Source organism: Salarias fasciatus (genome assembly GCF_902148845.1).
Source record: "Salarias fasciatus chromosome 23 unlocalized genomic scaffold, fSalaFa1.1 super_scaffold_20, whole genome shotgun sequence".
Taxonomy (NCBI): Eukaryota; Metazoa; Chordata; class Actinopteri; order Blenniiformes; family Blenniidae; genus Salarias; species Salarias fasciatus.
This window is the reverse complement of record NW_021941230.1, coordinates 2,453,386-2,480,055: the sequence shown is the minus strand read 5'-3', so window position 1 is coordinate 2,480,055 and position 26,670 is coordinate 2,453,386. Positions and strand designations below refer to the sequence as shown.

The window sequence follows — 26,670 nt, the reverse complement described above, 5'->3', positions numbered from 1 at the left end:
ATATTGTTCAAGACTTGACATGGTAGCCATAGTTTTGAAAGCATCGTGGCGACTTTCTGTTCATTTAAATTTCCCTCTGTTTCCATTTCAGGCCATGGATCCTCACAGCCACTCATGCATTTGGGCTGCAGATGCTGCACAGGCCCTGAGAAGTTGGTTCGGCGAGATGGTTCCAGCCACGTAATCGTCCCACATGAGGCTCGTCCATGCTTCATGTGCTCGTTTCCGCGTCCGCTTTGGAGTGTCTGCGCTCCACCGTGAGAATCTTCCTCACTGCTGTGATCACAGTGGGTTTGCTGGAGGTCATTCAGCATTGTGTGTTGAGTATTTGTAAATCTGTATGAAATTGTTCAGACGACTTTAGATTTTAAATATTTAGATTCGGACTTCACTTTAGTAACCAACAACAACCAGAGGTTCTGCAGCAGGACAACTGCAGCTGATCCTCAGAGGATGAGAGGGGGGTCATTTTCCCCCTGAACACTGCTGCAGACAGGAGCAGGAGATGAGTCATTTGACTGAGATGGTGATCAGCAAGCTTTTGTTATGTGAAAACATGCGAGTGGAGCAGTGGAGCACCTCCATATTCAAGACCACCGGTGCCAGAAAGTCTCTCCTGTCATGCAAACGAGCCGATCACAGCTGCAGGCAGGGACAACACAGAACAACATCGGAACATCTGAAACACACTTTGAACAGTCCTGGTCCTCCTGATGTTAAAGAAAATCACTAATATACATATATACATATGTGAAGCACAAGATTAGTATGTCTGATTGGTTGCTCTGGAGTACTGGATACCCACGAGAAATATACTGAAAGTTAAGGTGGAACCGTCAGATGAGAATCAAATTCTGATGATTGATGACGATCTAAAGTGGAAATCTCACATTAATTACACTAAAGGGAAAATTGGGAAAGCCATTTCTGTGTTACAGAGTTCAGTTTTTTCTGAACAGTTGTGCTTTATTAACATTAGTGCTCAGTAAGTCTGGTTCATTACAGACCAGAGTGATTTCAGTTCCCAAATATCCCACTTTGTAAAGGCAACAGAAAACAACAATCACTTTTCATGACTTTGTTTCTGCTCTTGGAAAAAACATCAAGAATTAGAAGACCAGGTACACAAGCACAAACAGCAATACAGGTATTTTCATGAACAATGCTTATGTTGCAACGTTGTTTTCTATTTCTACACATTTGTGGAGAAAATGATGAAATCTGTGGTACTCTTGCAGAAAATTACCTTGAGATGTTGACTGGATTTTATTTGTGGGAAGAAGTTTGGAGGAAGATCAGACTAACTGTGGATGAGAGACACTGATGCTGGACACCAAGCCCCAGAACAAAACATCAATCAGCACGTATTTTATAGTAGTTTGTAGATATGCAGATGGTTTTAATGAGACAGATGTTGCAACTGAGGCTTTCCTTTTTATGGTATTTATCATGTTGAAAGTTATTATGAATCAAAATAAAATACAGTATAATAATTAATATGGAAACAGCAATACTGTGATGATCAAAAGATAACAATGGCAATAATAGTCAACATAGCAATTATAAAATGTAAATGTAATTAAAAATAATTATACTAACTGTGATAATAACGTGATAATAACACATATAACAGTACAATATCACAATAGTGCTGATCAGAATCAATAGCCCCTTTTCCACAGTGACGGTATGGTTCAGATCTGGTAGGATCGGATCGGATATGCGCGCGTTTCCATAGCCACTGGTGACGTCATAAGGGTGACGAGCCGTGACCAACCGCGACCATTTGTCGGTCCTGCTTGCGAGCAGCTACCACCCGTACTGTTCCGGATATGGTAGGGAGGGACTTGAGCACCCGTGTCTGCTGATTGGTCCGTGAAATGTGCCACTCTGGCTAGCCCGCGAAAGAGCGAACTATCTCTGATGATCTCATCTCTGATGAACAGTTGTTCAGGACGTGCTTCGCGGACTCTTGGCCAAAAATGTCGACCGAAAATTGGTGTAACGGCGAAGTCGAAGCCCTCCTTGGAATTGTCGGCGAGGAGGACATACAACGGGACCTGGATGGCGCCGTGCGCAACCAGAAGACCTTTATTGTGATTTCTGGTCGCATGAAGGAGCTGGGGTTCGACCGCACCGCCGAGCAGTGCCGCGCAAAGTTAAAGAAACTGCGTGGTGACTACCGCAAAGTGAAGGACCACAACAGCCGGAGTGGGGTCCACAGAAAGAACTGGCGGTGGTTGGATTTGATGGACGCCATTTATGGCAACAGACCGGCCACACAAGGGAGGGACGCCACAGCGGAGAGCGACGAAGCCCGTTGCCGATCACTTGTGGACGGCGAAGGTGAGTTGTGCAATTCTTAACTGTGCTTTCAACCACCAGTGTTGCCTTGCAGTAATCCAGGGTTTCACTCCGTGCTTTCCGTCTTAAATTTACATTTATGTGCGGCGCTAGCTAGTAGCTAGCACGCAGCTAAGCCGGTTAGCTTCATTCCATTGTTGTCGGTGTCTCTCTGAAAGTGTTCTTGGTGTATTTCTGCAGGAGCACGTGTGTCGCTCCAGGGCGAGGAGTCCCCTGCCTCTGGGCCCAGCGAGGTCGACTTTCGGTGCAGCACTCCTGCACAGGCGACTACTGCGTCATCTTCGTCTTCATCCACACCGTCAGTCGACCCGCCGTGCTCCCCCATACCACCTCCCAGAGGACGTGAAACTCCACCGGCACTTTCACGCACGCAGCAGCGCTCAGGTGAGGAGGACTCGTGTACATGTCGTAGATGCTGCATGAGACTGTCCACAACATCAACGCAACAGAAATTGTGTCAGTACACTCCAGTTTTTCTAGCCATGGACCTTCGTTATTATTTGTCACACATTCCTGAAGTTAATCAGAGTGTAATATATGTAATGTAATAATATATACAATAATAATTACATATATATATATATATATATATATATATGAGAGAGAGAGAGAGAGTTCTATATGTCTGTGGATGCTGTTGCTCATAACACTGCAAAACATCCATATCTGTGCAAGCTTTGTGAACTTGCTCTGAGTGGAAATGTCTAATTCTAATGTATTTAAGATAAATGCACTTAAATATTACATTTCGTCGGTATGGAGAGACTTCTTCTAAGACAATTGTTATTTGCATGTTTCTTAAGTCAAGTGAAATGAGACATTTTTGCAAAAACAATCAACTTCAACACTCTGTCTCAGATGTGGAGTGTTTCCATGGAATAATAACTTTATTGGCTGGAGCATAAGTTAAATGATGAGTTAGGTGTGACACTGCACTGGGAGCTCATCGCAATCCAAAAGGGGAACATTTGCCAAATAGAAAAACTATAAATACATTGGCTGTAAGTGACAAAGCCCCTGAAGTAACTATTGAAAGACAAAACAATGCCAGTGATTAAATGTGTCAAGTACACTGACATCTTGCGCCAGGAGTCCATCGGGGTCTTCAATTGGGGTTAGTTGTATAGATGGATGCAACTTCGCTGTATAGTATGACAGCAAACCGAGATAGATGTCCAGACAGGACAAAACGTCAGTGTTCGCAGAGGAAGCAACACTAACACAATAAAGGTTTCGATGAGAAAAGAAAAAAAAAGCATGTTGGGATTCTCCCAGGCCATGTTTTCGGGGAACCATTGGTGAAAGAGTGACCACAATACGGTGAATCCTTTACAGAAGAGTCAAGCAATGGCCGTGCTTCAACGTTCTCTGTCCCTCTTTCATTTTGCAGCACGGAGGCGGCGGGATCATCCCAGTGAGCTGTCGATGGTCCTCCGAGAGCTCCAAGCTAATGACTCAAGGCTGGCACAGCTCAACCACGACCTTCTGAGGGAGGAGCTGGAGCGCCATGACCGTGCCCGCCAGGAGGAGCTGCGTCTCCGCCGTGAGGATATGGAAGCCCGCCAGGAGGAGCGGCGTGCCCGCCGGGAGGAGCGCCGTGCCCGCTACCAGGACAGAAAGGAAGAGCGGCGTCTGCACCTGCAGTTTCTTGAGGCCCAGGCTGAAACTGCCAGGCAGAAGGAAGCCAGAGTGACTGCGGAGCTCCAAGACCACAACCAATTCTTCTCAAGAATATTTGCACAGGGTGTGTCTGCGCTGACACAGGGCTCGGCAGCCTTGCGTGACACTGCGCTGACAGAGTAGTTGTCTGAGAGCAATAAAAGTTGTGTGTGAACCCTGTCAATGTCTGCAGATTCTTGTTTCTGGTCTACACACGCACAGTGAGCCTGATGACACAATTTGTCATGCGATTTTTTTTTTCTCACTCAAGTATTTGGTAGGCTGCAAAATTGAAAGCAAAAGTGTCTGCTTGACTAGTTTCTGCAGCACTGCACCAACAGATGTGCACATCCAACCACCAGTGGTAAGTCACCTCCCAGTGTGGAGCCTTTGCACCGGAGAGAGCTTCAGAAATAATAACCTGTAGACACTCAGCGCTGCCTGTTCACACTGCAGGTGCATGTCAGCACTACACAGAACCAGATAGAACTTTATTGCCCTTGGCCATGAACAAGTTCACAACCTAGGAATTGTACCCGATGTGAATGCTGTGACATTAAAAGTAAACTATCGAAAAATAAAAGATTGAATACATATAAAACACAATAACATCTTTCAGTAACCACCAAGAAAAACTAGTGTACATTGTACAGAACAACATAGCAGCTGGGGTGGTGGGTCACAGCAGCAGCAGGTGTGTAGTTACCCGCGTATAATGCAATGTAGTACTGCAGACAAATCTTATATATTCAGGAGTCCCAAACAGGGCTGTTGGTGTGTAAAAGACATTAGTTGTTTTGTGTTCATCAGTCTGATGGCAGAGGGGAGGAAGCTGTTATTGAAGTGGGAGGTTGTAGTCAGGATGGACCGTAGCTGGTGACGTACAGGTCCTCCAGGGGTGGGAGCGTGCAGTCTATCTCCTTTTCAGCATGTCATACAGTACGCTGTAATCTGACTTTGTCCCTTTCGGTGGCGCCAGCGTACCACACAGTGATGGAGGTGTAGTAATACAGTGAGTAACGGCTGCACTTTTGTCAGTCCTACTTTGTCACTGCTACATGTTCGGTGTCCCTGGGTGTGTTGAAAGGTGCTTTTTAAATTGCATAAATTATTATAAGAACTTATTCCACAGCTTTTGGTCTGTGTTTCAGAGAAGCACTGAACTTTTGTTTTTAGGTCACATTCCCACACCCCATATATATTTATTATTCAGCGTTGGCACATGCCGCCTTCAGAATGCCACGTCAGTCTGAAAATATGTGTCACATAAGTGGTAGGAAAAATAGCAGGCATGCTAGTTGTAGAGGGGCGAAATGGTGGTTAACCGGTCGATTGCAGGAGGTCACGTGTGCCTCATGTTACGCCGCAGCTGCTGCTGAACCTCATCTGGGAAGAAAGTTTTTTGGAATCCATATGTTGCAAGTAAGGGATGGTGCAGTGGAAATGTTTGATGATTGACAACGTCTGCAGTCACTCCTTGTAGTGGCAGCTGTGTCCCTGCAATGCATACCAATCCAGAAACAGGTATGTGGCGTTTTTGGAGCTGTGATGACCTGTGTCATCCATTCTTTTTGTGTCGTGCAGAGAGAAAACGAGGAGACAAAGGATCAATGTGTCACATTTATTATAATGCACATACAGAACACACGTCTTTCGAGTGACACAGCGGAAGGGTTCAACACACACACGCATCACAATGTATATACACTTTATGAGCTGAGGTGAAGCATCAGTGCCTCCCTCACATCTTTTCCGTCTTCATCTGCAATCTGGCCCAGGGCCACCTCAGGCTCTGCTGCAGCACCAGCCTGCACAGTGAGGTTCCACTCATTGTTGAAGTCCTCGCCATGGCTCTCACAGAGGTTGTGCAGAGCACAACATGCCAGCACCATTGACTTTACGAGCGTGAGGTCACTGTCATTACGCTTCAAAAGGCAGCGCCACCTGCCCTTCAGCCTTCCGAAGGCGTTCTCCACCACCACCCGGGCCCTGGAGATCTTTCGATTGAACAGCTGCTGACCTGCTGTCAGCCGCCCGGTGTCCAGGAACGGTTTCATCAGCCACCTCTGCAGCGGGTAGGCAGAGTCTCCCAGGATGTAGTAGCCCACATCCACCCCACCGATGTCTCTGGTGCGTGTGGGGAACAGGCTGCCGTGATCCACCAGTTCCTGGAAGGAGGACAGTCTGAGTACACGCGCGTCGTGCACACTGCCAGGCATCCCAGCTGACACACTCCAGAAGAGACCTCTCCCATCCACGACCGCCTGGAGGATGACGGAGTGCCAGCCCTTGCGATTGAAATAATCGCAGTGGAAGTCTTGTGGTGCGATAATGGGAATATGTGACCCATCAATAGCACCCACACACTGCGGGAGCCCCCACCGGCTATGGAAGTACGCTGACATGTCTTGCAGGGTGTGCAGGTCGGGAAACTTTATGAGCTCCGGGACCAACAGCTCACGCGCAGCATCACAGAAGTCCTGCACGCAGCGGCACACAGTGGTGATGCTGACACCGAAAAGGTGGCTGATGCTCCGGTACTCAGCGTTGGTCGCCAGTTTCCACAACGCAACAGCAACCCTTTTCCGCAGCGGGACACATGCGCGGAAGGTGGTGTTTTGTTTCTCCATAGCCGGACGCACCTTTTCACACAAGTGTTGAAAAGTGTCTTCTGACATGCGAAAGTTTAGGACCCACTGAGCGGTTGTGAAGCCAGGCACAATGACGTCCCACCAGTCGCTGCTTCGACTGAAAGCCCAAGTGGTGGGCCTGCGGCGTCGACGTTGCAGCACTGCCTGGATCACCTGGGAGACAACAGCAGATTCACACAGTTAGATGCAAGTGACAGCAAGTTGAGAGCTCCAAACACCGTTTTCTTTTCCACTCCGTTGCATTTCCTATTCACCCCCAGATGAAATGTGTTTATCAGGCGAGAAACCAGAAGCTTGAAATTGAAGTGGACATAAACCAAGTCATATGTTCCTGTAGATTGAAGTTTGTAGTTCATAAGCAATATCTGATGCTATTTGTGCCACCCCTTTGTGTTATGTGTGTTTGTGTGTATGTATTCCACTGACATGTGTGATGTCAGCAAAATGACAGAGGAACATGGAATAGTTAAGCTGTACATAGGACAGAAACCTCAACAGTGTTCACGAGCAAGACAAAAGCAAACTGATTAATTGTAAATGTTTCCAAAATGGGAAACCTGTTTAGCACTTTTATTTTGTCAGCGAGTGTATTTAAGTCAGATTTTAACGTATATAAAAGCAAATCAAGCTTTTTTGCGAGCACATTTGATGTCATATGTAGTTAAATCTTGTTTTTATAGTTGCAGTACTGGACGGTACTTTGGGTCAGAACAGATAAATTAATTTAAACTTCCCTTTCTCACTACTGAAGCTACATGAGGAACAGGAATAGTCCATCTACACCAGGACTTGACTCGTACATGTCTAAAATTTGAGTTCAATTATACACATTATTAGTACCACCGCGTTTCCCTGCTGAGTTCACCAGACCGACTAGCTTGAAACATGTTTTCATTTTCCATTGGGGCATTAATGCTGGTATGTAGACGAAGTTAATATGGGTTCACCAAAAAGCAAAAACACACAAAAAAAGAACGGCTAAGGATGTATCACAACTTGTGCGAGTTCACAGGGGATTCTGTGGACGGACAGGACACGCAGCGGGGGATAAAACATGCTCCATGGGCTTACCCTGTTGCGTTGCCTTCTTCTGCATTGCTCTCTTTCCCAGTGCGCTCTTCGCAGGACGAGTCTTTTCCGCTCGCGCCTCTCCTGCTCGCATCTCTCCTCAAAGCTGGAGTCGGTGCTGGAGTCGGTGCTGGAGTCGGTGCTGGAGTCGGTGCTGGAGCCGGTGCTTGCCTCCTCGTCTGAACTCTCCGCCATCCGCCTGATCATGTCCGCTACTCTCTCCCTTTTAATTGCAGCATCTCTCCGAGCCTCATGGACCCTTCTTTCTAATACAGCCTGTCTTGTTTTAGCCAGGTAGTAGAACGCACAGAGTAAAAACACAGCGCCGATGATGTCGTCCATACTGCTCCGCAAAACTCTTCTTCAGTGGACAATGGCGGGTCTCCGCAAAACTCTTCCACAATTTCTCCCGCCTTTGCAAGCGCGTTACTCGTCACATCCTGTGTGGTGACGCACACACTCATAACCCCGCCTACATTACAGCCGTAACCCCTCCAATGGAAACGCGACACGTGATTTGTGCCTGGTACGCTTTAACCGACCTGATCCTACCAGACCCGACCCGCACCGTCACCAGCTGCGCTGTGGAAAAGGGGCTATACAACCATAATATCAATAGCAATCAAGAACAATATACATACTTAAACCAATTCTCTCAATAAAAATCTCTGTCTGAAGAGTTTATGACTGCATTTCATTCTCTTTATGTCTGTGTGTCCTCCATGTATGATGTTTATAATAAACTCCATCAGAAGCTGAAAACTGATCGATTTATGGTCACTTCTATGCGGCACACGGCAGCAGACTCACGTGACAACAATGCTTGTTTTCGTTGGTTGTTGCGCTGTTTTAGCCCCGCCCTTTCCCTTTTTTGATTGACAGGCTTGTGTGTGATTCGTCCTGGTTCCACAGCGGTGGCGCACCAGACAAAGTTACCGGTGATTTTTTTTTTTTACCGGGGATTTCTTTTCAGTTACTTGGGACCGAGTTGATCGGGAGTCGGGGCCGGGTTGATCGGGGGCCGACTTGGCTTGGGACCGGCGAAGTTAGTGACGACTTGAATTGGGGCCGTGGCGACGATAAACCGCTCAAGACAGCCTGAAATCCTGTATATTGGAAGGCCTGCTTTTACTCGCTACACAACAAATTTTCCAGTGTTAAATTAACTCTGAAAGTGTTAAAGAGTGGTCTCATATATACACTTTTGAAGTGTTAAAATCTCAACACTGACCAGTGTTAATTTTCGAATGCTGACACTCTGTGGAGTTATATTAATATTCCTCTCTGTTGACCAGTGTTCCTATTTAACTCTATACAGTGTTAATTCTTAGAATGAACACTTGACAGTGTATATTTTCACACTTACATTTAACACTACAACAGTGTATATATGAGACCACTCTTTAACACTTTCAGAGTTAATTCAACACTGGGAAATTTGCTGTGTAGCTGGGGCAAATCCTTTAGTGTCACACATCAGTGTAAACCTCAAACTGTCTCTTTCCAAAGAGACCACACTTGTTCATATCCAACACTGTGGCAGCTGACAAGAGCTAGGAGAACTGGGACCTATGTTATGACACATTCACTGAAGTTCAGATGTTTCAGCAAAAGTGTAGAAGAATCGCCGACTTGGGGACAACTGATCACAGGTCAGTGGAAGTTGAGGCAGAGTCTCAGGACTTGATTGAGACTTCCATCTGATGGTGTGAGAGAGGGTTACAAATGAAACTGTATTTCCATTGAGCTGATCCGTTTGGGCAAGACATGTTGGATTCCCATTTGGGGGAATTTTCTGTATATGTGTGGAAAATTCCCCACTTCAGAGAATCATTCATCTCAACAGGTTTCCTGTTCCCCCCTCCCTCCTTGGGGGAGGTTTCTGCTCTCTGGCTTCTGTACAAATGCTAATTCGATGCCCTGGGAGGGGCTGCAGCTGTATAAAGCTGAGCCCCAGACTCAGAGTCTCACTTCACTTCCTCCAGTGAGAGACATCCAGACCTTCTGTGGTTTTTCCTGCTGAGAAGAGTTTTATTCTCCTTTCTGATTTTCATCATGCCTCCAAAACGGTAAGAACAAACTTCTTCCTTCTTTCTTCTGGGTAAAAAGGTTACAACGTGGTTGAGCCACAGTAAATGGGTTGTTCAGTGTGTGAAGGCCCTCACCAGTCCTACCTTGGTTACATATATTTGCTCTGGATTTTCCATTTGCTTATATTCCTAACCCTATATTGACACTGTAATTGCAGTGTTCCCAACCGCCACTACCTCCTGTGCCCGGTCTGCCACAAGAGCCAGGACTGCCTCTCTATCCATCTGAAGCGGACCTGCATGAAGCTGACCAGCAAGGACCAAAGGGCTAAAGTGGTGGAAAAGGCCAAAGAAGAGGCGAGTGTGCTCCTGAGGTCTGGGCGCGTTTATAGCTACCAGCTCCTCCAGGACATTGTGGGCTCCAAAGACCCCCTCAACAGGTATGTGTGAAAAACAATTAGACTAACCAATGTTTTTTTCTATCAGTGAATGAACAGTGCTAACTGTTTCTTGTTTTTAATTTTAAAGGCTGATTGAGGAGCTGCAAAAGAGGAAGAATGTGGTCACCAACGTGCCATCCCAGCTCCCTGATGTACAGGCCAGGCCTTCCACTGCCACGGGCCAGCCGGACTCCCCTGAGGAGTCCAGTGATGTTACAAGCGAGAGCAGTGTGGAGACTTTTCAGTGGTAAGAGCTCATTCACCTCAACAAACTTCTGCTGTTCACATTTCTTTGCATCTGTGTGTGAGAGTAGCGTGATCTTTATTGTAACTGTAGTGAATTTTTCTAATGGCAGCAATCCAAACCCGGAGTGGAAGACCAGCAAGAGGGCACGGATGGCTGAGCTGGGGCTGTACCAGAAACATTCCCTCCACCATCCTCTGTTCAAAGAATTTGCTGAACACCTGGAAAAGGACCACCGCACTGAGAATTTCATGCAAGAGGTGAGCAATTCCATCGAACGTTGAATGATACATTTGTTTCAGTACAGCCATGACTGCAAAGCCATTTGCTGTAAATGAAGTAACATTTGCGTTTTGTTTCTCCTCAGGTTGACATCGTGGCACGCTTCCTCTTCTTCATGGATCCTGCTGAACCCTCCCTCCTGTTTGTGCGGGAACGGGAGAAGACACAGGAATACCTGAGGAAGCTTTCTGAGGCCACACTTGGCAAACAAACCCAGCTCAGCTATTTGAAGAGCTTGAAGAGGTTTGTAACGTTCATTTTCCTCCATGTGAATCAGAATCCTTTTATTATCATTGAGCACACGTGGCCCAGTTGTTGCTATACGTGTGTGATAACTGATCGACTTGTATTTTCACTTTGTTTCAAAATGTCCAATGTGTTTTTACTGTGTTGAGCAGATTCCTGACCCACCGTATCACCAAGACGGACATGTATTGGACCGACCCGGATCTCCACAACGAGGCCAAGCAATACGCAGATTTCATCTGTTGTTTGCAAAAGCAACTGGCGAAGGGCGTCAACAAGGAAATGGTTGCAAAGCGGTATGTGCAATGTCTTTTGAAAAGTCTTTTCCTAACACGTGCACCATGCAAAAGCTTTTGCAGTTTGAGTAATTTTATTTTGTCCCTTCACAGTGACAGAATCATTCTTGGGGACATGTCAACCAGCCCACATGACTGCACAGAGGTGCTGAGGGCGGCCAGAAAAGACTTTTTGGCCGTTCTCGGCAAGATCTGTGATCCCGACCAATCCTATGGCTGCCAGCTGCAGACCTCTGAGTGCCTCATTGTATTATACTACCTGGAAGCAATCGTGGTTCTGCAGCACCTGCAGAGGCCCGGGGTGGTGGAGCACATGACAGTGAGTGTTGTCCTTTGATTCTTTTATTTCTGAATGTTTCCTGTGAACACAACAATGAGAGCATCAATGAAGGGAATGGCATGTGTGTGTTTGATGCAGATTGAGGAGTGGAACAACAGAACCAAGCTGGATCAGGGCTTTGTTGCCATCTCCGTAAAAGAACACAAGACTGCCACACAGCAGGAGGCAGTCTTTGTTCTCTCTGCAGAAGAGGAGGCCGTAAGTTGACTTGTTTTTTTCAAGATTACTCTCTCTGTAAAAATCCAGAAATAGAATCTGACGTCTGGACCTTTTTTCTCCACACAGTGGTTCGACAAGTACTTTGAATGTGTGAGGGACCAGCTGAAGACAACAAAGAGGTTCCGGGGGAGCCCAGAGGCCCAGAAAATAGAAGAAGACCCCCAGGAGCGGTTCTTCCTGTCAACATCGGGCAACCCAATTTACAACTGCTCCAATGATTTGGCCAGGCTGCACAGAAAGTAAGAACATCTTTATGATGGGATAAGCTGCTACTTGTCATCCAAGTTAAGTCACCTAACAGGAGGAGGGATGACAGACGTCATTTACAATCTACTCTTCCTTCTCATTCTAGATACAATCTCACACCGGTGACGAGCCAAGTGGCGAGGCGGGTCTTCCAAACTGCCGCCAAGTCCATGCCTGATGTGGACAAAGCAATGATTGCTGACTACCTGACCCACAGCACAGTCCCAGCGGAGGAACACTCCCGCATGAAGGAAGGTCGCTACCTGGTGAGGTCCGTTGAGCTCCTCGACAAGTTGAGAAGGTGAGCAGACCATTTGTTACAAAAACAGTGTGCACACACAGTGGACTTCATTTAGCATATCAGTCTGGACACTGACCTGTTTTTATTTCTATTAGGCAGGCAGGGTACCAGTGAAGAAGGTCCATCCAGCCGGGCCCATCCAAAGTCCCGGAACCCAAAGATGGACTTTGAGGATGAATGGAACACCTTCAGCAGAGAGCATCCAGTCACAGTGGACTGAAAATTCATAACAGCACAGAAGAAAAGGAGACGGGACTCATGTTATTTTTACAGAAACGCCACTGGCGAGAAACTGCATTGACGCACATTTAGACAAGTGCCGCTGCCACCCGGACAGACAGACCTTCAGCAGACTAATCAACATTCCCCAAAGAATCCCAACGCGAGGCCTCGTCTCTTCAGCCTCCAATTTGAGAGTGGAGAAAGGGATGTGCTGTTATTCATTGCCATAAGGGACATAAAAGCAGGAGAGGAACTCCTGTTTCACTACGGAGTAAACAGAAAACAATTCTGTGGAGAAGGACGAGACCTGGACTGGCTGGATTAAGCTCTCTGCCCTTCTCTTGCCCCTCTCCCTTTTTTGTACATAATTGAATTTTCTCTTCTTTTTTTTTAGTATTCTTCTATTTTTTTGTAAAGTTTCATTTTTCGCATGTTTGTTTTTTGTAAATACTTGTATTGTAACTTTTTAACATTTGTCTTATGATTTGTATATTTTTACTTTTCAATAAAACTTGTGATTCTGATTGTGAAAAATGAACTTCAGTCTGTTTTTTAAAAGGGATCAACTCTGTCCCCATTTTTAGTGGCATTTTCTCATTTTGGAAATCCAGAACATGTCCAAAATGTAATCAGCAGTTCCCTGTCCCATTGTCAACCCTTCCTGAAGGTTTCATTAAAATCCACTCAGAACCTTTCATGTTACATTGCTAACAAATAAACAGGCAGACAGACAAAGGCTGCAGCCCTGGTATTGTTATCCCTCCCCCACGGCTGAAACAAGCAGAAAGCGGCCATAACAAGCAGCAAAGTTAGCTGCCTCACCCAAGCCATCAGATTAGCATTTACTGAACTGAGACAGTGCTGACCTCCCCCAAGGAAAGAGAGGAAAAGAGGAAACCTGTTTTTTATTTAGTTCCTGTATATATAATCATACTGACTGTACACACACACACACACACACACACACAAAGTTAGAGTTTAATATTCAATGACACAAACCAACTATTGCAGCATCAACGATGTGAACAGCTGCATGTAGAGTCTCCAGAATCAACTGTCAATAATAAAAGTTGAATAATTACATACTGAAAAGTGTATGTTGGAACATTTCTAATTTACCTCTGTACGCCCCATGTCCAACAAAGCCTCCACATTTTCGTGTTGCGGGAAAATCTGATGACAGGCAAAGCAGAGCTGCTCTGTGAAGTTGAAATCCTGTGAAAGAGCTGTCTTCCAAAATCACACCATGCTAGAGTTGCTGGAGCTCGTCAACCAGTGGGTCTAAGAAAACATCGATGTTGAGTGATGGCTCCTTTGGACCAGGTATTAACCCAACAAGAATCATATTTTCTTCTTTAAAGCGGTCCTCATGAGGGAGATTCAAAATAACCAAGTCGATGGCTCCGACTGAATCAGGTGCATTTTTGAAAGGCTGGAACCAGTCGACATTCAACATCAGGGCCAAATTATTTGGCTCTGCCAGAAAAGGCTTCCAATCCACATCCTGGTGATCCTGCCATACTTTTCCATCATATACATCCCCTAATACACCCTCTGGTATTTTACGTTTTCGCCATTCCTCACATTTCGCTTCAGTTCCAGGCCTTTTCACAATTGCTTCAAGAGACTTCACAATGCTTTTGTAACAGTATGGTCGTACTGGGAGGATATATTCTCTGCCCAGGGAGGATCTTGACTTTAACAGCTCAGAGCCACATTTCCTCCTGAGTGCAGATCTCTTCTGTGGGTGGTTATGAAATGGGAGGTAAGCACACGGTCTGCATGCCTTTGTCCCATCCCGTCTGAGTTCATAAGTCTCAGCTGGCGTGTATACAGTCATACATCTTGGGCAAACCACATATTGCAAGAAATCATCACGAAGGACGCCTGTCCATTTCCTGAGGGAGAATAAGGTCTTTGGGATGCTGCTTGCAAGGGCAGCAAGAACATTCCCAATAATCCACATGAATTGTTTGAGGCACAAAAGTAGAGCTGTGATCGCATTGTCAGAAACCCTGAAGGTGGCTTGCCATGACAAAAGCATCATGGCAAAAACTTTCATCAACAAATCTTCTGATTTTGTTGAAGACTGAGCACTTCCGTGTCCCTCTGCCTCTTGCATGTCAGGGAAGACATCACTGTGCTCATCAGCAAGGATTTCCCCTTCTTCCTCCTCGGTAAGAGTGTCATCCTCGGCAAATGTGAAGAAGAAATCAACATCAAATCAAACAAGTCAATAAACAGTGATATTACGATACAGCAATGCACAATTTAAAATGTATGGAGCAATTCAAATAAATAAATTACAACACAGATGGGTAAATTAATGTAAATTTGAAAGAATTTGTTGTAAACAAGTTGTTTTAATCATAAAGTTAAAAAATAGTATTGCTTTGCTCCATTCCAGATAGCTGTGACTAAATGATTTGCACCTTTTACAGATGAACTGTGATCTTAATGTGTATGTGTTAAACTGAGTCCTAATATTGTTCTTCTTAAGACATTCCAGCTTGTTCAAATTGTTGCTCAAAAAGACCTGAGCCACTTGGGATCAAATGGGGTTGTATGTGGCCCCTGAACTAAAACTGGTTTGACATCACTGCATTAAAACTGAAGTGAAACAACCATGAAATCAAGACTGAGGAGGGATTAGTGACTGCTTGATGGTCAAAAACAAGTTTCACTCTCAAATAACAGCAATCAAGTACGTGATCTATGTCAGCCTGTAAGTCAAATGCCAGCAGTGTGTGCAATTTACTTCACAAAAGACTGTCGTTAAGCACATGAATACCACCACTTGTGAGTTCCTGCTCCGGTCCTGCATTTTTTCAGGTGATGCTCATTGTGTCAATTCAGGGACCGATGACGATCACTAAGGTGGAGTGTGATAATCCTTATTCTGTTGATATGTAGAGAGCATAATAGGCGTAATCTGGACCATTGTGTGAATTTGGTTGAATGGATAAGTACAATTAGAATGCATATGGATTGAAATGTAATGCATTTGTAATGCTTGCTGTGTTCTATGTCAACCATGCTCACCACATAAAGGTTTACTTCCTCATCCCCCTCTGAGTCGGATTCACTGGAGTCCAGAAAAAAATGAATGCTTTGGTCATCTGTGATGTCATCTGAAAAAAAAGAAACACATAAGAAGTTCTGTAGGGACACATCAAATTAGATGTTAAACATTTGTGACTCGCTATTATACCCATTTGTAGGTGCATCTGTGTTATACTATGCTTTATTCTCAAATTTCTATATTACTTTTTGGCAGTGATGGCAAGTAACAAAGTACAAATACTTTGTTACTGTACTTAAGTAAAATTTTCAGGTACTTTTTACTTTTAGAAGCATTTATTTTTCTGACAACTTTTTACTTTTACTCCCTACATTTTGAATATGAATATCGGTACTTTCTACTCCTTACATTTTCCCCAAAAGCTTCTTACTTCTTTAAATATATATTATTTATTTATTTATTTATGTATTTATTTATTTATTTATTTATTTATTTATTTATTTATTTATTTATTTATTTGTTTATTTGTTTATTTATTTATTTATTTATTTATTTTTGGCTGTGACGAAAGCTGGTTTCCGCTAAAATGTTGAAAGACGCTCCTGACATGGCGGCCTTCCCGCCAGTCAGTCACAATTAGTCAGAGCATCTGCAGGATGAAGCCAGAAGTATAGAAGATGGACAGCGGAGAGGACCATGAAGGACAAAAGAGTGTGTTGTGTAACTCAGGTTAAAAATATGTAAAAACAAAATTGGTTCATTGTGAATTAAAAGAGATCTCTTTGAATTAATTATATTATTTTGTTAAAAAAGAAAGCTGTTTGAATTACACAGCAAATCGTTGCATTTTATGTTAATCTTATTTCATTTTGTTAAAAAAAAAGCTGAATTAAAAGCAAATGCTTTAATGTTTTTCTTAATTATAAACATGTACATGGTGCATTGACGTACTATTAAAAAAAGTTGAAGGGTTCGGTCTATGAGATGAGTTTTGACACTACAGTTTAGAAACCAGGTCCATCTAAGTTTCATGAGTCAATATTCATACAATATTGAAATGGTTTCTAACTTTGTAGTGAAGCGTGCAATAAAAATGCTTTTTACTTTTCATAATTCTTTTGAGTACATTTCAGGGCCTGTACTCTTTACTTTTACTTGAGTAGATATGTGGACCAGCACTTTCATGTTTGCAAAAGTAATTTTTTACACAGATACGTTTACTTCCACTCAAAGAATTGGGGTACTTTTGCCATCTCTGCTGTTTAGTGTCAGTATCCAGTGCTATTTTTGAACACACTATTATGCAGTAATGCAGCGTTAAATTGTGTAGCAAGCTTACCACCGTCTGAAGGGTCAGTTGATGGTATTCCATCCACTGCATCTCTCTCACCGACAACATTAATACTCTGGTCCTCTGTGGTTTCATCTAAAGAAAATCACACAAAGACATGCAGGAGATCATGACGGTGGCCATAGGCCTTGAGAATTACCATTCTCATCTCGACAACATTAAAAATATAAATCTGTACTATGTCGCACGTTTACATTTTCAACAACAGACCATTGTTACTCGGAGGGTCACTCTGAAGGACACTCCAAAGGATTTCCTATCTTCGAGAATACGTCTCATAAATGTAACTAAAAGTTGAAATAACTTTAAGTTACGTAACTTACTGTTGTCTGATGGATGATTATTCGGTTCTTCACCTCCTCCGACATCATCATTGGACAAGACGGGGTCCTTCACAGTGTCTGGGCCAGCCCTTTTCATTTTTTTTTTCCCAAACTCTGTTTTTAAAATAGATTTTTTTGTGCAAAAAATACGTGCTATGGCCGAGCTCATTGTCAGAATGCCCACAGAGGCGACGAGGCCTTTTCTTCTTGGGCCCGGAGACGTTCATCTTCAGCTCAGTGAAACTCTGTACAACTGAGGGAGCCGGCATGTTTGTTTACTTCTTGATATTCTGCGTCGCTGACGTCATTACGTTGCAGTGTCCGTCCCTATGGTCCGTCCAATCACATGTGAAGTCACGATCACATGGTAGCCTTGCGAGACTTCTTAACCGCGTGAAACGCAGATAAACAATTCATTTTGGAAAGTGTTCCTGCAATGGCTGCGCGTTATCTTCCATTTGACTCGCCACAAACTCGATCGGGACGGGCTGATTTTGTTCTGGTCAGTCCCGCGGCAGAGACTGAAAAAGAAATTTGGATCTCTATCAGCAGGCCGTCTCGTCAGGTCTCACAGACTGAGGCAAAGCTGGAGGAGAAGCTGGAAACGACTGTGGCAGCATCGGAGCTCAGGCTGCAGGAGCGAATAGACGGCCTGGAAGCCAAACTAAACAGCTGCTCCTGCGGGCAAGTGGTGAAGCGTAAAAGATGAGCCCACAGTCCGAAAATTGCGGTAAGAATGAACCAATTTGAAGGAAATTTTTAATGATTTTTACTGCAATGATATCAAATGGCAACGTTAAGTAGTGATAGCATGTAGTCCTCCATCTTTGCTCACAAACATGCCTGTTTCTCTCTCGTACTTTTAGGAAACCGTTTGTAGGCTTCACAACTCGGAAGGAAACGTCATTCTTTACGAACCGGAGCAAGGGTGAGGCTTTTTGAAAATGATTTATACAACTGTAAGATTCTGCTTTGAGTGGAGAATGAAAGTTCTGATCTGTTTTCACAGACTGGGCTCGCATCACAATGAGGCCGTGACTACATATTTGGTGAAAACCATCATTGCAAGTCCAGATTTACAGGATGTGAACTCAGACGTAATTTTATGTAAGTATCCAGTTTAAAATGGGTTTAGATGCCCCCCCCCCCCCCGAAAAAAAGGGTTCTAACATCTTCATTTTGCCGTTTACAGCTGCCTGTAAAACATATTTTGAAACTCTACGGAGGAGCTTCCGCCTCAGCCAACAGGACAGGGCAGATCAGAAGGACGCCATGAAGTCTGCTGCACGGAGTCGTCAGAGAAGACAGAGTAAGAGTAAGCAACATTTTGTCTCTCTGAATACATTATCATGATCTGTAGGATAGCTCATTGTTTAATGGCAAGTATGAAGGTGAAATAATTGTAAGTAATTTACATGGTTCATATTATTTTTTATTGGTGATGACTGGAGGGGGGTCAGGGGAAGGGGGGGGGGGGGGAGGAATGAGCGTGGGGAGGGGGGGTGGCGGGATGAGGGGGCGGGTTTCGAATTCAGATAATTCATGAGCCGAAGTTGACCAATAGCAACAGATCTCTTAACTAATCAGGACACAGGGTTTTTTGTTACCCTGTGTCTTTTCATCCAATGGGTGTTCAGAATGAAGCTGGACAGGCTGGCAGAGTGCTCATCAGTTTTTCACACCTCACCGGTGTGGTGTGTATTCCCCGCTCCGCCCGCCCCCCGTCCCCTCACCCCTCCCTCTCCTCCACACAAGCGAGCACCTTACCAACAATTAATGCCACAGGCAAAGGAGAAGTGCAGAACCTGGAGACGCACATACATTGTTGCAAACGAGGCACGTTTACAACGATGTACAGACCCGAATAGTGATGTCATTTATCCTCATTTTGAGAAAAAACATCCAGACCAGAATTTTCTCACTGCCTGAGTTCAGCTGGGAGCCAGAGAGAGAAGTGGAGCCCCGGCCTTGGATTGGTCTTCCCCTTATAGACAGTCCCATCAGCCTCCGTCCAATCTGTGGCCAGCCTGAACCTCCTGCTTCACACAGAACATGAGCAGAGAACCCTGACCCAGGAGGGAGGGGAAGCGTCACTCAGCCATGACTCCTGCTGGGCCGCTGTGCTGCTGAGTCCCTCACATCCTAAATGAAACCACTGGAGGACTCAGCTCTGCTTCTCTCCAGGAACCATGTCCTCCAGCTCTTCTGTCTGACAACACTGTTTTGGTCTGCTGCCTGAAAATAAGGCCGTTTACACTGCAGAGGCTTCAAGAGGAAACACTAAACTCTCACTGTGTTTTGGTGTCTGTTTACACCACAACAGTGCAGGAGACACTGAAAACACAACTTTTTAGAAACTGCTCCAAGGTGGAACTTTGTGAGAGCTCTCAGGCTCCGTCTCCTTGTTGACAGTGGAAATGCTGCTGCTGGTCATGAACATGAGATCAGACAAACCTCCAACACAAAGTCAGAGAAGCTTCTCCACCTTAACTCTGAGGTCTCCCCTGCAAACTGAACCCAGGACCTCTCACACCCTAAGTGAGAATCATACTCCTAGACCAACGAGCCCACATGTTCATCACACTGAATCAGGCGGGTGATCCAGACTCCTGACAGCCTGGACAGTGCTCATAAAATGACGACATCCTGACTGAAGGAAATGAAAACATGAGTCATGATGACTTGAGTGATGGTCAGTTTGACCTTAACCACTTCAAACAGTCCACCAGGATGTAAACGGGCCATTAATGAGTCCCAGGGCATGCTGGGAGAGCTGAAGAAGCCACAGTCCTGGGAACAGAGTTCCAGCAGGGGACCAGTTCACCTTTTCGTAGCTGCATCTCTGTGAGGAAAATCACGTTCAGCTCATGGGAGTCAAAGAAGTCATTGAGGAAGACTCTCTCCTCATCAGCAGAACCTCAGAGACTTCTCACACTTCAAGGCCATCTGCAAGTAGAATTGGTTTGAACAGGGATCCACTCAACATTCCTCCCTTGGAGCACCTGGACAGGGACTTGAACCCTGGACCCTCAGATTAAAAGTCTGATGCTCTACCATCTGAGCTACCCAGGCCTGGCTGCAGAAGTCTTGGTGTCTGTATAGCACTCACTTATGAGTGAGACAGAGTGAACAGCTTTCCTGTCCACCATGGCTGAGAAACTGGAGCCTTGTGATCACGTCCTTATTCTTGGGGACTTCAACATTCATGTCTGCTGCCCTGATAAACCTCTGGTAAAGGACTTCTTAACACTCACTGACTCTCTCCGTCTGGTTCAGTGTGTGTCTGGTCCCACACACGAACGGGGACACACACTCGGTCTCGTTCTCTGTGATGGTTTTTCTGTTAAAAATCCGGAGATATGCGACAGTGTTTTCTCCGACCATCTGCCTGTGGTATTTGAAGTCGGGTTGTTCTGTGCACCAGTTAAAAGCTGCGTCCCTGCTCGGCGCTGTTGGACCTTTAACCCTTCCACCGCTGCTCTCTTCTCTGCTGCCTTCAACCAGCTCTGTGTTCCCCTGATCTAACGGGTCCAGAGGAGCTCAGCTCATGGTTCCACTCCTCCTGCCAAACAATCCTGGACTCAGTGGCTCCATTAAAAACCAGGCAGCCCAAAGCCAAACCTGAGGCCTGGTTCAGGGAGAGAACTCGGCAGCTCGGAGGGAGTGTCGCAGAGCTGAACGCAGGTGGAAGAGGGACAAGCTGCACGTTTCTTTTCAAATTTTAAAAGATGACTGGCGCAGATATCAGAACACCGTGCTACCCCCCCACCCCCCTACCCCCCCGTTCCCCCTCTCTTTCTCTTTCTCTTTTTCTCTCTCTCTTGCTCTCTGAGCCTTCCTGTCCCGGTCATGTCCGGCAGCCATGCCAGATGCCAGTTTCTAAGAAAGGCAGCAGCAGGAGGAGATTCAATCTCCGGACGACGTGGAAGCAGCCGAGTCATGATAACAGGATGCTCGTTACATGTTGACCCAGCTCGCCGCCGCTGGTGATTACATAACAACAAGGAGCAAAAACAACATGCAGAAATATAAAACAATTTGAAACCTAAGTTGTTGAGATGGCATGAGAAGCTATTTGGACTTTCAGAGTTCATCTGACCTAAACGGGGCTTTTTCTGCATTGGAGTAGTTCTCCTGGTTCCGGTTCCTGTTTTCTAAGAAGCTGGAAGCACAGAGCTCTTCAGAAGATAAGGTAACCAGCAAAGCTGCTGAAAAGCCAGTTTCAGATCTTTGTTTCCCAGAGATCAGTGTGGAGAAGCTTCCTGGACGACGCTGAGGAGAAACTGGACGTTTCCTTCCTGGTTCAACTGTCCAGAAACCTAAACTCAACATCTGAAGGCTGAAAAGCTTCATTCCTCCTCATCACATCATGATACCTGCTGTCCAATAACGCTGCTTTTGGAGATCCAACACACGGTGTCAATAAAGTACAGCTCACTCCACATTATTAACATGTTACTGATGCTTACTGGTCAATTTACTAGCTTGAGATCATATTTTGGCTGAAATACATCAAATACATGAATTGCTTAGTCCTGCTGATCATGTTTTGTAACAAACCCTGAGCATTACGCCGGGCTCACACTGGTTCCAGTCCGGCTCCGGTCTGGCTCCGGTCCTGCTCCGGTCCTGCTCCGGTCCAGCTCCGGTCCGGATGCTGCAGCTAATCAGTAGTCATGAAATCAATGTGGCGGCTCCCAGCAGCCACGACGCGGCTGCGGTCCAGAATGGTTCCACACGCCGGCAATGATATGTGTCTGCAGCGCCGGAGACGGCACTGTCAGGACCCCACCCTGAGCACCCCGCTTTAGCGCCCAATATCCAGACCAAGTGGAAGAGCCAAACAGCACTGTGAGGACCGTTCTCTTTATGGACAGAGTCCCCTGCTCTGTTCAAGACAAGTGTCCTACATGATTTACCGTTTTAAAGGATGATTTAGGTTTATTATTCTGTGGAAAGATTTCATTCACAATAAAGTCAAAACATTACTGTTGTACAGTCAAAATGTACTGTTTAGAAAGATAACTGTTTTAAGGAGGATTTCACTCCAAATAAACCGACACCTGCCTCTGCTGCTTGGCTGTCAGTGTTCCTGTGTTTCTGCCGTTTATATTTCTCTGGTTTTTCGGACTCTGCTCGTTGTTTTGACCCGGCTCTGGATTTGTCTTCCTGTTCTCCTGCTTCCTCATTCAGGAACTCTGTTCTGGATCGGCCTCTACCTCCTGGTTTGTTCCTGTGATTCTGTGGCTTTGGCTCTAATTAAACCCTGTTAACCAGATCCTCCTGGTGGAGTCTGCTTTCCCCGATGGTCCTGACAGAGCTAACTGTCCTGGGACTGACAGCTTTCCTAATGACTGGTATGAAATCTTGAAAGAAGATCTGGCTGAGGGACTGCTGGAGTCCTCAGCTGTGACATCAGTCTTCACTGTAGGCAAGGGCAAAGAACGCTGTGGATCCTATTGCCCAATTTCTAGATTAAATATGGACTACAAACTATTTCCATCTCTGATCTCTAAAGGAATGGAACACTGCCTCTCAGATTTCATCACTGAGGATCAGACTGGGGTCATGAAGGGTCAAACACAGGGTCACATCAGGAGAAGCACACACCACCCAACAGGCCAGATGCAGAGAAGGCTTTCCAGAGTCAGCTGGTTTTCTGGAGAAAGTGCTGGAGCGGTTTGACTTCAACGATCAATGAACAGATGTTTGTCTGAAAGCATCACACTTGATCACTAATTCAGTCACCATTGATACTCAGTCAGTAGGATTCTTTGACATGAATGAATTTATTCATAAGTTTTGAGTGAAACAAGGATTTAACCAGTGAAGGGCGAAGCTGAGATGCTTATTAAATCTGTCTCTCTCTTCAGGATGTCAGGCCCTATCTTTCTATATATCTATCTGCCAAAGTCTATCTATCTACCTATCAACCCACCAAAATCTAACTACATTAAAAAAACTAACTACCTACTAAAGTCTAACAATCTAAAATAAACTAACTGCCTATCAAAATCTAACTACCTTAAAAAAACTAACTACTTATCAAAGTCTATCTACCAACTAAAGTCTAACTACATTAAAAAACTAACTATCTACCAAAATCTAACTACATTAAAAAAAAACTAACTACCTACTGAAGCCTATATACCTACTAAAGTCTAACTACATGAAAAAAACTACCTATCACAATCTAGCTACCTTAAAAAAAACTATATACCTATCGAACTACCTAAAAAAAAAACTATCTACCTACCAAAATCTAACTACATAAAATAAAGTAACTAACTACCCAAGTCTATCCATCTCTCTCCTTTCTGACTCCCTGCTGCCTCTCCTCACCCCCTCCTCGCCCCTCCTGGCTCCTCCTCTTCAGGTCTTGTCTCCTGTGGAGGATCTTGTCCACCCTGGCGTCCAGGTTCCTGGGCCTCCATTCACTGTTTTTCTTTTTAAGCTGGAATGAAAATAGTGAAAATGGTCATTGAGGGACTTTCTAAACCGCTCAGTGGCCTGGAACTCATGGTTCCAAACCAGTTCTTATCCAAACCACATAACAGAGCTGAGGTTGATGGAATGTTGTCAACAGAAAGGGGTCTGTACCTTGATGGTTCTCCTGGTGGGCCTCAGTCAGAGGCAGCCTCTCCAGTCGGTGCTGTTCTTTAAGAGAAGCCACCTCTGCTGCTGCAGAGCACCTCTCCTGGCTGTCCTGGGCTGCCTTCAGCTGTCTGGAGAGCGCCTCCTTCTGGGCTCTCAGCTGGACCACCTGCTCCTCGTGTTTAACCAGAGCTGCCTCCTTCTCAGCAGAAGAAGGGAAGCGTCCAGAACGTCCTGCTGCTGCTGCTGGCTGACGCTGCCACCAGGTGAAACTTGATCAGACGCCTGAAGTGATGGAACAGCTGAACCACGGGAACGGCGGCGGGGGCCTCACTAAACCACTTCCCAGACTGGCCCAGGAAGACGGGGGTCCCACATGGAGGGCCGGGTCACTGTGTGTGGCTGAGAGGAAGACATGAGACGTTTTCAACCAGGAGAAGCATCTTTTCAGAGTCACAGCAGGAGGAAGTGAAGCCAAAACTCTCATTTCATCTCTCTCCTCTCCGGTCTGAAGGAAAGCTGTCATTTAGAAAGACACTCTCAGGACTGACGTGTGGCGTCACTGTGGTGCTAACAGGACCTTCAGAAGAGCTTCATGCTTTTCCAATGATTGAACCACAAATGGAAAACATGAAGGAAACTGACTCCTTCTCTTTCCCCGTGTCAGACATGTCGGATATCAAGAGGACACTGCTCAGCACGGCGAAATCCTCCAACTGAGAAAAGGGAAAAAGCTTGTGGGGGTCGTTTTGTGTCTGCGTTTATTACTGAGCTGTGCTTTCAGAGGAGGAAGATCAGTTATCAATTCCATTCCTGTAAAGTTTCCTGATCCTCTCTGGATCCTCAGCGGTTCATGAAGCTTCATGAAGCCTCATCTGCCCATCACGAGATAAAACACACACAGCCCGAGAAAAAACCCCCTTTTTTTTAATAAAAATTCTGTGCCAGGATATACATGATTATCATGATATAAGATGAGCTATATCGAGATCTAAAATTTGTTTCATATCACACAGGTCCAGTACCTGGTACCAGGCACGAACCAGTGGAGACGCTTCCCGTGGAGTGCTGACTTTGTCAGGATTCTGTTCAGGCAGGCAGTGGGCAGTCTCTGTCTCCCTGGGTCCGTCTGATTGCTGATTGCCACTCTTTACTGTGTCTGATTGGTCAGTCAGCAACATTCACCCTGACTGGACTCACCATCCATCAGATACACCCCCTCCTCCTGGAGCCCAACCAGGCTCTCCAGCCACACCTGGGTACCTGCTCTTAAGCACCCTTTCTCAAACTAAACCCTCTGAACCCCCACCCCATGTCCAGCCCCTGGTACTCCAGAATCTCCACTCAGTCTTTTTTTTTTTCCACTCTCCACTCATGATCTTTATTTTACTGTAAAATGTGTTTTGATAATAAAAGACAAAACAGTTCAACATAATAGATGACTTGATGAAACTCAACCTCCTGGTTATTTAGCAGACAGTAACCCTGCTGTCACTTTCCAAATGTCAAAACTGACTGATGATGTTTGAAGCCAGGACCTCCTGTTGATGAGACAGGCTCTTTGAGCAGCTGAGCCACAGCGCCTCCTTCAGCATGGTTTCAGTGCTGCACTACCTGGCTGTCAGATGGACCATCAACCATCAAACCCCCATGAACAGAAAACACCTGACCTGGACCAGTGATGGATCCACTTCCATCAATACTGACCTCCAGCAACCAGCCACACTCCACAGTCCAGACTGTCCTGCTGAGAGAGGAACAGGCTTCTCAGGAGTTTTCCTCCTGGACTCACTGAGCTGATTCACTTCAGTCAGAATCAGCAGAACACGTGGAAGAAACAGGGGATGTAGCTCAGTGGAAGAGCGCCTGCTTTGCATGTAGGAGGTCCTGGGATCAATCCTCAGCATCTCCAGGCTTTATGTCTAACATTAATATCACCAAGCTCATGAATCAGCGCTGGGTCTGTCTTGATGGCTGTGAGATAAAATCAATCTCTGAACATCCCAGAGGATTCTTCCATCAAGATCGAACACAGAACTGTTGCGGAAGTCTTTCTGTTGTTAGCATAAAGAACTTCTGAAAAATCATATTTCCCTCAACAAGTCAGTGTAGAAGTTGTTGAAACTCCTCCTCCTTGTCTTCTCTGCCATGATTGAGAGTAAAACTCCAGCGATCAGCAGCTTATTGAGATCAGAATCTTCCTGAGGTACTGTGACCATTCCTGGTAGAAAGTGTGTGTGAGGAGGGTGATATGAGGTGAATCCACCTGCACAGCCTTCCAGCTGGACTGGATTTATAAAGGGAATATATCAAAGTAATCACAGTATTCTCCTCTGGTGGACAGACTTCTTCTTTAAACAAACCTGAAAACCATTGGCAGAAGAGAGTAATGACAATTGAAGGGCTCGTCCGGGATTTGAACCCGAGACCTCTCACACCCGAAGTGAGAATCATACTCCTAGACCAACGAGCCCACGTAGTGAAGATGCAAAAAGACTCGACTGATGGTCATGAATCAGGCAGGTGATCCAGACTCCTGACAGCCTGGACAGAGCTCATCCAATGACCACATCCTGAATAAAGGAGATGAAAACATGAGTCATGATGACTTGAATGATGGTCAACTTGACCTCAGTCACTTCAAACAGTCCATAAAGACAGAAACGGGCCCCAAGTGAGCCCAATGGCATGCTGGGAGAGCTGAAGAAGCCACAGTCCTGGGGACAGAGCTCCATCAGGAGGCCAGTTCACCTTCAAGCAGCCACGTCTCTG

General features: G+C 45.4%; 3 protein-coding genes and 3 non-coding genes across 6 annotated transcripts; 3 read left to right on the top strand and 3 right to left on the bottom strand.

Moving 5' to 3' along the window:
• Positions 1–1,719: 1,719 nt before the first annotated feature.
• LOC115384148 (trihelix transcription factor GT-3a-like) lies at positions 1,720–4,194 on the top strand. Its single transcript, XM_030086488.1, has 3 exons — positions 1,720–2,346; positions 2,545–2,748; positions 3,755–4,194. Exons 1-3 carry the CDS (start codon positions 1,983–1,985, stop codon positions 4,165–4,167), a joined length of 981 nt encoding a protein of 326 aa, XP_029942348.1. The 5' UTR covers positions 1,720–1,982; the 3' UTR covers positions 4,168–4,194.
• A 1,470-nt stretch (positions 4,195–5,664) lies between these two features.
• Positions 5,665–8,334, bottom strand: LOC115384143 (protein ANTAGONIST OF LIKE HETEROCHROMATIN PROTEIN 1-like). Its single transcript, XM_030086478.1, has 2 exons — positions 7,746–8,334; positions 5,665–6,827 (listed from the first exon to the last, which is right to left on the bottom strand). The coding sequence occupies exons 1-2, from the start codon at positions 8,082–8,084 to the stop codon at positions 5,733–5,735; spliced, it is 1,434 nt and encodes a 477-aa protein (XP_029942338.1). The 5' UTR covers positions 8,085–8,334; the 3' UTR covers positions 5,665–5,732.
• A 1,463-nt stretch (positions 8,335–9,797) lies between these two features.
• On the top strand, positions 9,798–12,606 carry LOC115384266 (uncharacterized). Its single transcript, XM_030086598.1, has 11 exons — positions 9,798–9,811; positions 9,991–10,212; positions 10,301–10,459; positions 10,569–10,716; positions 10,824–10,981; positions 11,137–11,280; positions 11,374–11,599; positions 11,699–11,818; positions 11,906–12,078; positions 12,192–12,386; positions 12,486–12,606. The coding sequence occupies exons 1-11, from the start codon at positions 9,798–9,800 to the stop codon at positions 12,604–12,606; spliced, it is 1,680 nt and encodes a 559-aa protein (XP_029942458.1).
• A 7,697-nt stretch (positions 12,607–20,303) lies between these two features.
• Positions 20,304–20,376, bottom strand: trnak-uuu (transfer RNA lysine (anticodon UUU)). The gene has a single exon. It is a non-coding gene; the product is annotated as a tRNA-Lys (tRNA).
• A 5,362-nt stretch (positions 20,377–25,738) lies between these two features.
• trnaa-ugc (transfer RNA alanine (anticodon UGC)) lies at positions 25,739–25,810 on the top strand. Its single transcript has one exon. It is a non-coding gene; the product is annotated as a tRNA-Ala (tRNA).
• A 489-nt stretch (positions 25,811–26,299) lies between these two features.
• trnap-cgg (transfer RNA proline (anticodon CGG)) lies at positions 26,300–26,371 on the bottom strand. Its single transcript has one exon. It is a non-coding gene; the product is annotated as a tRNA-Pro (tRNA).
• Positions 26,372–26,670: the final 299 nt, after the last annotated feature.